Here is a 17,636-nt window from a genome sequence, read left to right on the forward strand (position 1 = left end):
CAGAGGAAACATTTAGACTCTCCTGTTCTCCAACTCGAAAGGTGATATCAATTTACAACAATATTTTAACATAACATAATCGTTATAATGCTAAATAAGAAAATAAAGTATAACCAGTAATCTTTCGCTTTTTTTTTTTTTTTTTTGAAAGTCAGAAGCGTACGAAAAATAAAGCGATTTCAATTTAAAGTTTGGAACTAAATAATAAAATTTCTCTATCTATATTACTTTACATCCAGCACTCTGAACCAATTAATTTTTTATTAGTTTAGCTCGACCAATGTTAGAACGATCGATTGTCCTGTTTATACTCGTCAGAAAAGAAAGTCAATACAGCATTTTACAACACCTGACCCACACACGCGTGTTACATCAATGCCACCACTCGTACATTTAAAATAATGACAGCCTAGTTTTATTTAAGTTTAGCGAAATCGATTTCAGCGTAATTGAAGCCTTCTTGGGATGCTGACGAAATAGGTGCCACGTTAGCAACCTCAGGAAGATCTAGACTAGCGTAGTGCAAAATTTCCGCATCAATTTGCACGAAATTCTCCTTTTCTAAGGGGCTCGGCATGGCGGTAGGTGTGGGTGTGGGCGTCTCGTCTAGCAATTTGGGAGACGAGGCCCGCTTTTCAACGGTTGGCTTAAAACCAGGTAACGTCGGACTGGTGTTTGGAGACGCAGTGATTAAACGTGGTTTCGATACGTTCAAATCGGAAAACTTCTTTGTTATAGCGTTCAACGTACTATCTTGCGAGGTCAATGAGTTGTTTGATATCACGCGACTAACTTGACTATCTTTCCCTGTAGGACTAGACGGTCTATCGTTAATTATTTTCGCCAAGGTTTTATTCGCCTCCGTTACAGAAATAGAATTGATCGTGCTAACTCTACTATTTGTAGTTTCTGCCATTGTACGATCGTTACTGCGTTTAGAAGTCATATTCAGCTCTGAAGATTTATCAGTATCCTTCTGGTGAGTGAACGATTTCTCGGGTGATTGCGGACTGTTCAAGGAAAAAGGGAAAATAGTCGCGGAGGAACCTGTTGGAGTTGCCCGTGGCGGCGACGCCGGTGTACTTGCTAAACTTTCTGATTCCGGACTTCCGTTTAGAGGTAAGAAACTAGGCGTTTTTATAGGTTTATTTCCCGCTTGAATCGCGATTGGTTGCGAACGAGACTTCTCCTTTCGACTACCGGCTCGCGTCGCTATTGGTTTACGATTGTTTCGACTGCTCATATTCATATTCATATAGTCTTGTTCTAAACTTGTTCTTGATTTAAAACTCATATCAACATAGTCGGCAGGTGGGCGCCGTGGAAGATCGACCGGTGCTGTTCTCGTGGCTCCTAAAACATAAATTATATCTACACGTTAGACGACGATTAAGTTTATTTATTGAAGACATATGTTTTAAAGAAATATTAAGTCACACACGGTGTTATTGAAAATCATTAAATATAAAAGATAAAAATCACTTTTATTTTTTTAAGAAGCTATGATGAAATGGTTAATTAATTAATACATATATACATTTGAAAATTATTCAATCTTTTACCTGGCGGTCCGTTCGATTGCACACACTCTTCTTGCATAGGCGATGCAATTTGCTTAGGACTTGTATCGGATTGTGACCAATCCTCCATTACACCATCCATTCTCATGTATGGTCCTTCTGCTTCTTCCACCGGTTTCAAAGTAGTAATTACAGGTTTGTGTATGGAAGCAGAGGACGATACATGAATGTGACTATGATTCTGATTGGCAGTGATTGTATTGTTATTGTTATTACGATTAATCTGAAAAAATTTGAAAAAATAGGAAATTGAACAAACAAGAATTAATATAAACGTGATAATGTTAAATATTCGGCGAAAAACAAATTAATTTCACAGGACAATCAACCTTAAAAATATCATGTTAATACATGCAATATTAAAATATATAAATTAATTAATTTCAGTCCAGGAATACCTTATTTATGCGGCTCATATCGACGTACGGGGCAGTGGTCGACGACGGAGGTTGTCCAGGAGACATATCAACGTAGGAACTGGTGTCGGTGGCAGTAGAATACGAATGCGACTGAGATTGCGACTGCGAATAAGATGAAGGTGGTGAATTGAAGGTTGCAGAAATATTGGGTTTCGTGAAGTCCAATTCCATTAGGTCCTCCATTCGTTCGGAAGTTATAGAGCAACCGGAATTGTGTCCCCAAGAACTCGATAACAATGGCGCTGAGTTTGATTTATTGGAACTCGAGCTTTCACAACCAACTGGTAACGCTGCAGTGACTACATTCGCTAACCTGCCAATTTCAGGTCTCTTAGATCTGCTGCCTACAGAGAACGCTCGTACTCGGCTAGCTTCTTGTTGAGTAATGTCCAATCTATCCAAAACAAAAACCAGACAATCATGTCTTCCATCGATACATTTCGCCTATCTTCGTATAAACAATTTCTTTCCAATATCTAACACTACGTAGGATTAATAGAATCAAATACGAAGTTTCGTACCTATTTTTGCGATGCCTGTTTACAGGTTCTGGCCGAGACCCGATGGAATAGGCTCTTGCTGGTCTAGCTTGCAAATCCTCTCCGGGTGGAAGAAAACTCGTTACTTTGTCTAAATGATACTCGGAGAAACGCAAATCTGTACTGGGTGTACCAGATGTAACGGAACAACTACTGCCACCATGCGACAGATCATCGGCAAAATGGCCATTATGATTATGTGAAGGATCCATGTCGACGTATCCGTTGTTTCCAACGGGTGCCATAGGTACGTAACCTTCTGGTAGAGTGTTTGATTCTTCTACAAGGGAAGACCCTCGTGAATGCGAATATCCTGTTCCTGAACTCATTGGCATGTAACCACCGCTGCGCCCAGGACTTGATCCAAAAGGGCTGCACATTTCTATATAGGAACTTTGCTGTAAACAAAGTAAAATTCCGCGCGTTATTATTTCGTCATTTAGCTATCATCGTCAGATGATGCAATATATATGTCATAGTAATGATGCAATTTGAACTTCAATTCTTAGACACGTTATCATTTGTTTACTTAATAGTAGAATCTCGTGTAAGTAAACAAAATTATGAATTATTTAATTCATTATTTCAAATTATACTAAAAACAACTAGAGAACGCAACAACAATAAGTGATAAGATCAGAGAATCGTACTTTTCATCGTCATTTACAAAACTTATTCTTTTTTCAGTTTCGTTTCGGACGTTTAGATTTTGTTAAAACAAGATTATTTATAATCAAAAATTTTCAAGAGAACGTATAAAGTAACAAAACTTTGTTAATCTGTGCCAAGAATGACCAAAAACATAAATTTAGGCGCTAAGAATAGTTAATCATTCATCGCTTAAAAGTGACTCATATTTGTAGGTTTGCATAAGCTACACGTGAATATAGAAAACGTATTCGAACAAATATACATAATGCCTTTACTTAAATAAGATGATTAAAGTTCGTAAATTTATATAACTATTGTATTTTACCTATTCTATCAACTCTACCAACGACCCACCTGAGAAGGAGAATGCGACTTGAAATTTGGCGAATATTTATGATGCGAATGCGACGTGGACCACGGAGCATAATCGTCGCCATTCTCCTCCAGAATAACAGGTTCGTCAGGCGTTAAAGAATGACCGTATCTCGAAACGGTACCCTCTTCCAACACATTTTCGCCACCATCGTCCATTGAAAGAGATGATCCCGCGGAGTCTGTGGAGCATGCACCGGAAGCAGGACTGATAGGCATCGAAGTGATCGGTGGTGAGTAGGATGCGCCTTTTCCGTACATAGAATGCGGTCTCAGAGTACTCCTAGGATGACTTAACAGTGATGCTGGATGGCTCTCGCTGGTGGTACGAGCCCTCGATGGTAAACTGTCACACCTGTCACGCCCGTTTGCACCTAGAAACATATTAGTCAGACATGTTGTTGCAAAATATTCAGTTTAGGGAACAAAATTCGAAAAGCATCCATCCTCCCAGCATAGCAGCGGTTAGTTCATTTGCATAGTCAAATGATTCCATAGATCTGTATAATATTTATGCATATTCAGGTATACAGGTTGTTATTTATTAGAACATATATTTTAGATCAAGCAATAAACAGTGATCAAAAAGATGTATCCAAATGATTGGGATAGTGAGACGAAATATATGTATACTTCGAATATGAAAGATGTTACGGAAAATATAAGAAATAGACAAGAGAATAATTTCACGTGTGAGGAGGACCGGTATGACGGTAATGAAAACACCAAGAAAACACATCATTGAGACTGAATGCTGTAGGAAATATTCCATCGATTGTGTTGGCACGCTGAAAGAAACGAAAAGGGAAGCGTTACTTCATTATGAAGTATCGTGCAACTAATCGCATGCGAGTAGAAGCTTGCATTTCCACGGCAACGCGATGGTCTCATGGAGAAGTAAGTTATATATGACGCAACAGGAAGTAGTTTCAATTTCGAACACATCTGCTTGCGTATTTGGATTCCCATAGAAAGGAAAAAGTATAGAAAGAAGAGGGAATAGAAAATAAAATGGGAAATAGCAAGGCAGAGACACTGAAAAAGAAATAAAGAACATCTCTTGCTGATTTATCGTACAACGAAACAAAAATACATACAGCGTAAAACTGATCTTTTAGATGATTGCATTTGATTGATAATGGCAGCTAAGGGCAGCGACAAGGTTCTCTGATGGGATATTGTCGCGGTTGTGGTTGTGGTGGTCACGGTAGCGGTCGTAGTGATGGTAATAGTGGTGGTGATGGTTGTTGTAGTTGTACTTGTTGTAACATGAACGGATTGGGAATTATTGACGGAATGGGGATGACTCGCTACCGAATGACGACGTCTAGTGGTAGTGGCACAGTTGTTATTAGTCGAGGCAATCCCAGCAGTCCCAGCCCCGGTACCAGCAACGACTGCAAACCATACAGCTCTCACTGTCGTACAATTACTTTTCTTTTTCCATATACTTTTTGCAAAATCTAATCGACGTGATAATGATTGAGATTCGATCGAAAGATTTTTATTGAAGAAAATAACAGTTTATAGGTATCAGAACATCGTAAACGTAAAAAGGTTCCTATGTAGCAAAAAGTATCGTTGATCAATCTTTAGAAATTGAATAAATTTCTACTTCAAAGAATGCAATACACATTTGTTTTTGTTCTACTTGGCCTCGTTAATATGTATGTTCGCCAACGTCATATGTATGGTATTGAAACATATTGTGCAATACTAGAAACTACCATTCGCACACGGTAATCAATAAAATCCTGTTTGTTTCGCCGACGAATTTTTCGATTAACAATTTATCACGATTATCGTGTAATTATTCGGTTATCCTATAAAAATTTGACCAAAATATTTTTAATTAAAAAACTATAGAAAGTAGTGAAACAAAAATCATAGAAAGAAGTTAGAGGTTTTTCTTGAATTTCATTTAAATACACATGAACTTCTTTTTAAACGGAAAATTCATTTGTGTAAAAATAGAAGTCTTTTAATAGGCTATACGTATGTATATGATAAGAATACTTTAACAACAAATTTGAGTATATTGAATTATAATCGTGTTTGTCACCCTTTGATGCCCACATCTTATAAAAAAAAGAAGCATACAACTGCAATGACAGAAAACAGACCCGTGATCGTATTGCAAGAAGAGGTACTCTGAGTCTGATTAGACTGCTCCTGTTCTTGAAGTTGATCCACCTGCTCCTCGTGCGTCCTGTGTTCCTCTGTAATACCCGCAACCCATTTGTGTTATTCTAAGCTGAGTTTTCAATTGTATATTTCGTGATTCAGCCGATATTTCGAGGCATGTAATGTAGTGCAGTTATAGTTATGGTCTGATATAAAAAAGAAAATCAATGTCTTGGACAATTTACACATAGAAGCAAAAGGAATTTGTAGGATGATTTCTGTGCAAAGGAGCTTCTGCGTAAAATGTTCAGTATTTATAAAAAAAAATCGAAACGTCAAAATATTATAAATATATTGTTAAAGTATTTACATAATTGAAAATATACTCTGGAGGTGAGTGCTAAAAACCATAACTGATATTCTCTTAAAGTATAAATATGATTTATTAAAATTCAGACTCACCTAATGGCGAATTATGAAATCTTTGTCCAGCATGTCGTTGCAGCACACCAATTGGCTTGCTGGCTTCGGTGGCAGAGGAACTGCGAATTCTTTCGCGTGGCCCCACATCATCTTTCTTGCTACTAGAATTGCTCATAGAATTCATAATAGCAGCATGCATATTATTTGCTATATTATTGTCTTCAGCTTCCATCCATAATTCACCGCCACCAGTAACAGCTGAACGACCTACTTCCATGTAGAAGATACGTTCCATATATCCGCATCGTCTGATACAAATTAACTGTGGAGCAAAGGTTTCGCATTAGTCTTTCTTCTTAAATACACTAAATCTTAGACTATGTCATCCGTTAAAGTAGCATGCTTACAGGGAATTCTATAGTGTCTGAATTATCCTTTGCCCCGATTTTCACTAGGCTTAATGTTCGGTCAGTTAAACATAGCCTATAGGGGCCATGAATATTCTTTCGTTCACCTAGTCCTTTTTTCTGCATTGTAACTTGCCATACATGTTCTGAAATAAAATATTACATTTATGCCTCATCATAATTAATAATTAATAATTAATAATATATAACATTGTAGAATCAACAATGTGTGATATTGTATTTAACCTCATTATAACACTGCATAATATAACATATAACAAGATTTCCACATTTTATAACAATTGTTTATAAATTATTACAGCATATATCTTTTTATTTTATACAGGACAATACAGTTTTATATTTCTCACAAAGTATAATCAGCAATTTTCTAAGCAATTATTAAAAATATATTCGGAAGAGATAACAAAATATTGAAAAAACGTTCTTCTCCTACTTATTAAAGGCAATGACGCATTTGAAAAAACAAGTAAACAAGTGGACTTATAGTTCAAAATATGACACTTCAACGAAATTGGTATTCGTAAATAACGAATGTTTGTTTGAAATTGTTTTTCAACGCGTGAATCTCGCGTTTCGTCCTTAATATGCGGCCTAATTCTAATTCAAATCATGATAGCGCATTACCAAATATAGGCCGAGGTTGCTCTCCATCAGCTACATCTCCGCTCTGAAGTAAAAGCATCGCTTTCAGCCATTCATCCAATTCTTTCTCACTCTCCAGAATCAAGCAAAAGCATTCGTCTTTCGTATACAATGCGATAACATGTTTATGTTTGGTGTCCATGCGTCTATTAATATTGAAACAGCTGTTCAACAAGATGCTGCGCTTTGGCAGTTGCCTATTTTCAAATTTCTTTTTGCTATCGTAATATTCGAGACACGCGGGATATCCTGGTGCCTCGCCACGCAGTACAAAGAATTTTTTCTTCTGCGTCTTTAGCTTCTTCACGTGACCGGAGAGAACAACGGGACCTCCTGAAGGGGAGACTAAACCTCTGCTCGAAGACATCGCGCAGTGACGATCGAAAAACCCGTTGTCGCCAAAAATTTTGCGTCTTCTCTGTCGACGCGTAATATTGTACCATTTAAATGGTATAGATGATCAATTCGTTACGCATATTTTACTATACCCAAACATACTATGTCAATAGTTCATTGTGGTAGAATGCGTGTTCCCACCCACGTTGTCAGAGCAGCAGCTCGACTCGAAAGACACACTTCCAACTTTTGCACTGGAGAAATAACACCATATAGATATTTCAATCGGTACAATCATATATCGCTGCTTCTATCGGCGTAAGAAAATTCAAAGAACGTTTCTGTAAAACCGCACGCTCGTGTTGCTGTTTTTCTCTTAAACAACGTGTAGCCGTTCTGCTTTTAACGTGGAGAGGTTGTCGTCGATATCGTTGTACTCGAAGCAAGCCAATGGTGAAAGCACGTGTCGGGGGTAAATAAGCAATAACACGCCACCATAGTGCATGTGCACTCAATGTGTACTAAGGGCGTCGCACGGGTCGGCCTCTTCGATGCGATTCATGCGAGCATTTATTATCGAGTAACCACGTTTACTAAAGTCACGGAATTAAGAAACAGTCCAATCCACGACGAAAAATCAACAACTCTTCGTAAAGTGAATTTCTCGGTAAACATAGAAACTATGTACCTCTTGACGAGATTTCTGCGATCACGGTTCTCGTTGGGTTCCACCTGTCACGCGGCTTCGTCTAATTTCGCCCGCCACGGTTCGCGGTTCGCGTGGTATCCCAGGACGACAGATTGCATGGAATCTGAAGCGGCCTGTATACGCTAGCATTTACATATTTCGCATTTGCAAATATGTTGATTTGGAAATTACTCGGAAAAGTGGAAGTATCATTGATCCGGGATAGAACCGCAGGTACACCTGTTTATCGCGTTGAATAATACAATTTATAACGTTGACCAGAATGGTTGGCGCGTATACACAGACAGGCATGGACACATATAAAGAAAGGGTTGTATACACGATGATACTGACAATGAGAGACAGACACACGCGGGTGTTTTCACGTGTACACGCAGCAGCAGCAAGCGAGCGCGCGCGCGCGCTTGTGGTCGCTTGCTTGTTTGCTCGTACGTTTAGAGGAAATACGTAGAGAGGTAGAGAAAAAGAGAGTGGGACAGGCGATGCACACGTAGGTGGGTGGTTGAACCCCTGTTATCACTGGTAAGCGCGGTTTAAAGGCGGCCTGGTTCGGATAAATAGGCTATTGTCAAGGGCAGGTGAATTTTTTCATGCGCAATAGTAGGCACATCAAAACACGGCAGCATTCCAGGTCGATGCGAGAGAACGCACTCCTCTTCCCACACCCTTTATACATATATCGAGCACTTTGCGGAAACACACGAATGGAATTCACGATGTGGTTAACAACACTGTATCATCATGCACGACGTATCCTGAATGCGAACTCTCGATCAGGCATACGCAAAATCCGTTCACGACAATCACATCTGCTTGAGGTGAAAAATTCGGGTCTCCTTTCGTACCCACCATCCCTCTCTCCCCTTTCCGCCCGCGTGCAAGCGACAAATACCGCGTCACTTGGGATCACGAACGCGTGCTTTGACTGTTTTCTTTGATAACCGAATTAAACATCACTCGATTCCGCGGTTCCTCTCATACACGTCAATCTTCACGATTCAATGACACGCACGTATCTTCAACTTTTTTCCGTCGCACGCCTAGACAGCTAAATAGGCGCTCATGTCCATCTTGTAAAGGTCATGTGTATGGTAAGCTCCGCAGTTGTAAACAAGATGTACGCAGGCGCTAACCGCTCGAATGGCGGCGACGGCGGCGACTCGATACGCGATACGCCACGACCGTAAATACACATACGTATGTACGTATTTACGTACACATGCGGTTGTCTCTTTTGCAGTGGCGTAACTATTGTGTCGACTAAACACCGCATTGCGGTGGATCCTTCCGGAGCTCGTTTAAGTTGCGCTACGTTCTTTTCACAAATGTAAGTTCTCGATGACTTGGGTTAACCTCTGACTATATCGATCAATCTATTTTTATCGTTAATACCGATTGCTTGTGAATTTTTAGTCAATTGAATGCTTGTTTCACATTTATCCTTTAAAAAAGACATTTCATACATTGTCTGTGATATTACGTCTATTTGAATACAATGAACGATAAACAAAGAAACAATTATAACAAATATCAATGTAATGGAAAATATGCAAAATATTATGATGATATAATTTTTAAATATTATCATTTTTGTTACGCCATTGCTTTCTTTAATGTCCCACACTGATATACCGCGTCATAATATAGAGACGTGCGCTTGCATGAACATGTATGCATACTTTCAAGTCAAGGTGGACGACTATGGATACACGCATTTTGCTCGCATCGTTCTGGGTATTGGATCCTCATCGGCAGAGTCGTTTGTAAACACACATAAGCAATTAAATAAATTCCTTTATACTAATGGACTACTATAATCATTTTTAATACAGTGTTGAAGAACAAAATATAATTCTTAATAAAAAGTAATGCATAATATTGCACAACTCGAAAAAGTAAACACGGACATGGTTAAATTTGCATGAAATCAAAAGGTAAACATTATTCATGTACTTTAGTGGTTTTATTATAATATGTAGATTAATGAAGTACATGTTTTACGAAATAAACGAAGTACTGGATATTTATACACAAGGTCCAGAGTTCGTACTTGCCCAAGTCTGAAATTTTTTGTCCGCGATTCATATCGCGTGTATGGTGATTCAGTAATTATTCAAAGCATTAGCCTCGCAATATTCGTATATTCTAAGGGATATTAATAAACAAAATTTAAATAATTAAGTATACAAATTATGTTTGTAACAAAAATATAAAATATTTGTTTTTATTGTTGAACAGTTCAGTTTAATTTTATACATAGTAATTGAGAAGTATTTATATGGACATGATATAAAATTTCTAAATTACATTTTATGTATATATATAAACTATACTTATCCAAATATAACATTATATTTATGAATTTGCAAAATTGCTATCTTTACCCCTGACAATGTTTTGGTTATATTTATATAGAGTGAAGAAATATTACAACTTACCGATTAAAACAGCTTATTCAGCAGTGGTTTTAATACTGATATTATTGTCATATATTAATATATGACAGAAAAAATGACTTAGTAGTACCTTACAAAAAAATAGCTTTACCTCTTCTATAATACTTTTCAAGTTTATATGTCAGTGAAACATGAAACTATATTTGTGTGAACATATTAAATCCCTTATTATATCAATATCAGTCTAATAAGTACTTATGATTTATACTAAATCATGTGGCATCCAGATCTGATTAACAACATCCTAGGATGTTGAGTCATATATAAAACTTACAAGTAATATAATTTATCGGCAAGCGATTGATGTGGTTCTAGCTGTATATTTTGACCAATGAGAGAAACAAGCTTATGTGCATATTGACAAGGAGCTGGAACTTTTATAGTACCAGGCCAATTATAATACAAATGACAAAGCTTATACGTTAGTCGTTGTATATGTTCAGGCTTCATATTTCTACTGTCATATACAACGATATAGCGAGTTGGTGATACTGTTCCTTGACGTATGTTTTGAGAAACTAAGAAGAAATCGTAGACATCTGGTTTTGTTATGTAATAATCCACAATTGTTCCTGGTGGAGGGTTCCTCAATCCCGAGCTCTATAAATAAATATAATAAATAAAGAAATATATATATGATTAAGAACTATAAGTTGTTAATATGTAATTTCCTTCTTTCTTAGGCACTTACAGATTTCTCAAATATCCGGGTATTAATGCGTTTTTGAACTATTATTACAGTTAATGTTGGTTCGTAATTTATTTCTATAGCTTTAAATGATGCTAATAGCTGTTTTACCTCATATTTGACAACAATTTCTAATTGTCCATCGCTAACTCCATCTCGATATATGATAATACGATCTGGGTAACACGTATTACGCTGCAAAACAAAATAATAATAATATTTACAAATGTATTACAGATAACTAGTATACAGAATATTAATGCATGTATATATACAGTGAACGTTAAAGATTACTTACTCTATAGTAGGCTTTTACAGCCGAAATTAAACATATTTGCAACATATCTACTATTTCTTGACGTTTACCTTGTATACAGATTTTACTGTGCCAAATTGTCAATAGCTGATCTAGGCTTGCTACAAAGCCTGCAACACTCCCTTTTAATTGGCCATTACCTGCATGATATACGTCTATACCGCATATCATGCATTTGTCCTAACATATTGAAATTTTGTATTTATGTTTATTTCTTTAAATTGAAATTATAAATATGTATGTGAATCTCATACCATAGGTATAGTTAAAGCCCAAAGTGCTCCACCCAGCTTACACATAACTTGTAAAGCAATTTTTTCTGTTATGCTCTTTAATTTGTCACCACGAGAAATAGTTCTAGACATAATTACTTGAGAAGCTATAGGCATTTCTACACAGCATACTCTAGATATTGAAGAATATATTTTTAATATGGAAACTATAAAACATGCGTATAAACTGTTTTACCTTTTTACCGCAGAATATCTATCAGTTCTGTTTGTAGGAAACACGATAACCATTAGATTAGCCATTTCTTGGAAACTCTTTCTTAGTGCTTGTACATATGTTTCAATTCTATCGTCTTTTAAGCAAACCATCTGTGGGTCTCTAACAGTCATACCCATAACTTTTGTAACATTTTTGAACATACCAGCAAACTCTCGTGTACATCTTGTATCTTTTTGGCAATACAAGATGAACCAATGATTCAGATTAGGCTAAAAATATCATTATATTCTAAGTGTCACTATCAAATTATTAAATATGTAATATATAAAAGTACCTACAATTCTAAAAGGAGCATTTCTAGATGCAGTTGAACCCCAATCTACAGGACGATCAGATGAAGGTGTAAAGTTTGTACCTTGACCAAAGGAAACGCGCTCAGAATTAAGAACTCTGCCTGTAAATTCTATTACATCAGGTTCCAGATATAAACCCCACTCAGCTAATATTCCCCGTGGTACATCATTATTTTGTATTTCTTGCACAAAATGTCTAATTATATCACGTCGGGCATTGGGAGTCATTTGAGTCACTGCCATGAGATCCTTCATAATTCTAAAATCTGAACGAACACTATTGCTCAAACTTGCTAAGTAACATAGCTCAGGAACCAACAATATCATTTTTTCTTGTGTCTACATATAAAATTTGTACAGTGGAATTTGAGACGGACTAAATGACATTTACATTTCATTGCTTGAAGAACTTCATTACTTACCTGACCAGTAGATGATCTAAATTTATCACAATGAACTAAAAGTGGTTGATTTTTGTCTTTTATCTCTATATTCCAATGAAACTTATAATAATTTATTAAAGAAACTTTTTCAGTTCCTTTAATAAATTCATATGTTGGATCTTTATCCCACGCAACGTCATCAACACGATAAGTTTTATTATTATATCTTGTAAAAACGGATAACCCAATTACTTCTCTTACAACAGCATCTTTGAAATTCGGTTTACCTCCGAAGTTGATCCTGCATCGTTGTATTTTACGATGAAATAAAATTAACTATAATATTACATTTTTTATGAAATTATTTGCAATTCTTACATTATATCACGTATCGTTTCTGTACGCATAACACGATGCCGTGCATCTATGCATAATTTTAAACCCCCTTCATATGCAGTAATTGCTGTTGCAAATCCTGGCCACACTTCCAATTTATGTTGTGGTATAGGATGTATTCCCTTTGGATTAAAATTATGTTGGCCAATGCGAACTAAACTAAGCGATCGTAAAACACGGCCAAGTAAAACATTGAAAAATGGAATGTTCTCAGACATGGTTTGTTGTTTCTTATATATTACTTTTAATTCCACTTTTGACTGATCCATAGGATGTATAGATTCAAGGATGGTTATCTAAAAATTGCAAACCATATAAATCTATGTACGTGTACTTTTAAAATCTCATTGCTGATGTATTGCTTACATCCTGCTGTAACTTATGCGGTAAATAGAGTGTTACTCCATCAAATACTTTTGTTCGTCCAAGTGCTTGTAAATGTTGATTAAGAAGTTTTCTACGAAGTGGTCTTGACTCAATATCAGGATTAAACTTGACTTCATAATTGAACAACCCTTTTCCAGAATTTAATTTGAGGCTTATATAATTACCACTTAACTGTACTCTAAAAATTTATTGCTATTTTCTAATTTGTTTCATTTAATTTTATTGTTATTATTTATTTTATTATTACAGGTATCTTTGCAATCATTAAATACAAAATGATCAAAATCGACAGTATAAACTGATTACTCATTTTCAAAATGGAATTAATGTACATGTACTTGGTGGCATTTACAGTCGTGTTCTGAAAACAGAGCCTTATATGCAAACTCTTCAGTCTGTATTTTTAGCATATTTTTTAATGAGGAATTATCTTTTGATCATATCATAATTGCAGAGACATCTTGTACATATATCAATACTTACGAAGTTCCACTTGTTCCTTGTCGACATTTTGGTTTATATGCTGAATATGGTTTAGATATACTTGTTGTTTCTTGTATTGTTATATCTGATAATTTACCTAATACTCCTTCATCATCAAAAGATTGTACAGCAATGTCTGATTGTTTTTCAGCTAAGCTATAAAAATATATTTTTATTTCGTTTTAATAATATATATACTTGTAACATGTATTTTATGTTTCTTAAAGCATATTTCGGTAATTATATAGAAGAGAATATACGTCACTGATTCCAATCACTTTTAAATATGTACATTGTTGGGAAGACAACTCTCAGCAACTTTTCCTTAAACATATAATTGCCGCTTGGCTTTAATTTGAATTATTCATAAAACCACCTTTGGTACTTTTTATTTTTGGTCTGGGTTAGATTAATCTCTTTATCCTTGAGGTAGTTTACGGTTATCTTAATGTACAGACTTCATGATATTATATACATAGCTAAACTAATTATGTGTTAAGTTCATTTCTTACATTCTTGCATTTACAAATTAAAATGTGATACGTACGAAGTTTATATTATGAATGCATCTTAGCAAAAACACATCTATAATATCATCAGCATGTCCATACATAATGGTAAATCAACTCTAATCTAAGATAAAAAGTAGCAAAAGTATTTTTATGAATATCTCAAAAAACTAAACCCAAGTGGCAGTTATATGTATAAGAAAAAGTTATTCAGCATGTTGATCTCAACAACATATTTGAAAATTATTAAAATTGGCGAGGTATACCCTTTTCTTAGATGATCCTTAAACTGAGGAAAGAGACTTGTAAATTTAAATGATTTTATTAAATAATATATTAAATGATTGATTCTTAACGTAACAAATACATTTTTGTAATTATTACCCCGAAGGTAGTACGATATTATACTATTTTTGGAAAGATGAAAATACATTTAAAGATATAATTGAAAATAATATACCTACAATTTGGCATACATACCCAGCAGCTTTAGGTTTGTTGATTGACAACTCTCTACCTGGTCTAGCTACTTCTAATGGTTTAGAACTTGATGCACTAGCACGTAGCATTGTTTTTAACGTGCTTATTAAATTACCTCTTCCATGTCCTGTTTTAGAACTGGATGGTATTTCAGTTGGATTAGGAACATTATATTGTGTTTGACTTTGACTTTCTGATAATGATCTTATAGCTGTATCTCTAGATTTTTCCTTTTCTTTCATGAGCCTTAAAAGAATAGCTCCTCTTCCTTTACCAGTTTGCCTTCTCTGATCTTCCATTTTTCATATATATACTGTAATATAATTTAATCTTGTTTTACATGAAGGTATCATAAATAAAAATATCAAAACAATTATGATAACTACATATAATAATCTCGCATGAGAACTTCCACTATTGTGTTTTTTAATAGGAAACAATTCAATAATTCAATAATGAAACATAAAAATGGGAAAACTGAAAATGTTAAAAAAAATTTCAGCGCAAGTTCCTTATGAGAATTTTTTTTGAGTATAAAGCTTTATGACACAGTAAAATATATTGAACTTATACTCTCATATATCGATTCATAACTTAATCAAGATATGAATAAAAGAAATATATATTTTATGAAATTTTTGTGGAAATTTAAATATATTATATAAGAATACTCAAAAAATAGACACATACAATTACTCGTAAATTAAATAAATACGGAACGAACTCTGAAAGCAAGATACGTGTAGTGAGAACAAAAATTGTTTAAAAAATAAGTTTATTTAACATTCCGAATATTGTTTATGTAACGATAACAAAAATAAATTTTTAATCCATATCGATTTTTATTTTTTATTATTTATTTTATTATTAAACAACATTTAAGCTACTTCAAATAATTATTTATAAAGAATACAGGTTAGCTTTTAATAGGAAGCAATAAAATTATGCTGAATGCATTATACATACATGTTTCATATACATATCATATTAATTTGAAGTTAAAGTTTAAGACAAAGTTACAGGAAAAGTTTTGAAATATATCTATTCTTTTTCAACGTGTTATTAAGATGCATGAAAGAATGATAAAGGAAAAGAAAACAAGATATAAAATGGATAGATAGATAGATAAAAATTTTACCTTTACTAAACAATATGAGTATATAAGAAGAATCCACGTATGAAAATGCTTTGAAAACTAGTGTAAAACAGTACGTACTTGTCGCATGTTTTTCAATATGTGGCGCTACTTTTTATATACATATAATGACAGAGAGAAAATCTCTGGCAGTTAGAATGTGGTCACATGGTCACGGTCACGGTTGTTTTCATATAAACAGGTCTCACACTCACATACAGAAGCAAGTACAGGAGAAACACTTGACATTCAATGTTTTTTTTGTGTCCCACGTTTTGGGGGTCACCTGACTCCCCATATCGCTTCCGTCTCACATGCGACATTATCGATTCAGCATAGTAGTGGGTTCAATTAAAACAGAATTTTCCTATGAAACTATAAGTATGATCAGAGAGGAAATTCTCAAAGAGGATGATATAGAATATGCCAGCTTGTGAAGGAAGTGTATAGAATCCTATACTTCGGCATCTGATTAGAATGGTAATTTCGTGCAGAACCTATTACATTCTTAACATTTTCCGATTTTAACACGTCCCGATTGCATAAACAACTTTATTATTATTAACAACTCATTTTAGAAACTATTAAGTGAAACTATTTTTTATTTTGGAACTATTAAAGGAACTAAAAGTCTAAAATTCTTAAACAACAATCTTTTTAATGCAAAAAGGTGCGAATTTTGCAATCTATAACTTCGACTTGTTTCTACTTGCTTAATGTCAATGGAAATAGTAACGCACGAGAAATTTCGTAATAAAAAATAAAGGCCCGACTACCAATTATACAACCGTCTGGCCTACGTGGAGGTGCAACTTACTTTTTAGTGGCTGGTGATATCATGGTTGATGGCAAGCTCGCGATCGCGACACCTCCGGTGTGAAATACGGAGGGGCGATAGAGGCAAAAATTCTTAAAGATTCTATCGGTAAAACAGCGTCGGTAAACTGATGTTACAAATATCACGTCCCATCGGCGATAAAATCACTAAGGAGTTGTTTGTAATAATTCCTATGTTCGCAGCAGAATATCGTAGATGGCGTAAGACATTCTGATTTTTTGACAGATATTTTATAACATGAGACACAAAGTTCCATTTAATGTCACGTCTATCCTGTCCTTAGTCGACCGTTATACTTACGTATTTATATTTATTATGCAAATGTGCATGCGTTATTAAACAAGAACACAAGAGGTCTATATGCAACGTTCTCTTTCTATTTCTATAGCGCTTTTTTAGCTCGCTCACGTACTCTATCTTGATACCTCTATGGCCGAGGTCGAGATCGATAATTTGATAGGAGGTCAAGTTTTGTAGGTCATTTTATTAGCCAGTGTAGATTTGCTGACCTCACAGTAAGGCCTGAGGACAAAATT

At 35.1% G+C, this 17,636-nt stretch overlaps 2 protein-coding genes across 6 annotated transcripts; both read right to left on the reverse strand.

Annotated features, from left to right (window-relative positions):
* LOC117213506 (insulin receptor substrate 1) lies at positions 1 to 9,363 on the reverse strand. Of its 4 annotated transcripts, none has more exons than XM_033458889.1 (10): positions 7,164 to 9,363; positions 6,516 to 6,661; positions 6,148 to 6,430; positions 5,685 to 5,780; positions 4,659 to 4,958; positions 3,544 to 3,935; positions 2,521 to 2,936; positions 1,979 to 2,393; positions 1,563 to 1,803; positions 1 to 1,353 (listed from the first exon to the last, which is right to left on the reverse strand). In XM_033458889.1, exons 1-10 carry the CDS (start codon positions 7,546 to 7,548, stop codon positions 416 to 418), a joined length of 3,612 nt encoding a protein of 1,203 aa, XP_033314780.1. In that variant the 5' UTR covers positions 7,549 to 9,363; the 3' UTR covers positions 1 to 415. The 4 variants fall into 4 exon arrangements, with proteins under 4 accessions (XP_033314780.1, XP_033314783.1, XP_033314781.1 ...); XM_033458892.1 differs by having other exon boundaries at positions 9,076 to 9,362; XM_033458890.1 differs by lacking the exon at positions 4,659 to 4,958 and having other exon boundaries at positions 7,164 to 9,360.
* A 1,053-nt stretch (positions 9,364 to 10,416) lies between these two features.
* Positions 10,417 to 16,964, reverse strand: LOC117213508 (piwi-like protein Ago3). Of its 2 annotated transcripts, none has more exons than XM_033458895.1 (12): positions 16,344 to 16,964; positions 15,128 to 15,440; positions 14,139 to 14,294; positions 13,635 to 13,833; positions 13,251 to 13,564; positions 12,912 to 13,173; positions 12,475 to 12,828; positions 12,155 to 12,405; positions 11,941 to 12,091; positions 11,669 to 11,866; positions 11,374 to 11,565; positions 10,417 to 11,282 (listed from the first exon to the last, which is right to left on the reverse strand). In XM_033458895.1, the coding sequence occupies exons 2-12, from the start codon at positions 15,424 to 15,426 to the stop codon at positions 10,953 to 10,955; spliced, it is 2,706 nt and encodes a 901-aa protein (XP_033314786.1). In that variant the 5' UTR covers positions 15,427 to 15,440; positions 16,344 to 16,964; the 3' UTR covers positions 10,417 to 10,952. The 2 variants fall into 2 exon arrangements, with proteins under 2 accessions (XP_033314786.1, XP_033314785.1); XM_033458894.1 differs by having other exon boundaries at positions 16,266 to 16,964.
* Between the last annotated feature and the right edge of the window lie 672 nt (positions 16,965 to 17,636).

The sequence above is a fragment of the Bombus bifarius genome, unplaced genomic scaffold, assembly GCF_011952205.1.
Source record: "Bombus bifarius isolate JDL3187 unplaced genomic scaffold, Bbif_JDL3187 scf7180000009111, whole genome shotgun sequence".
NCBI classification, from domain to species: Eukaryota; Metazoa; Arthropoda; class Insecta; order Hymenoptera; family Apidae; genus Bombus; species Bombus bifarius.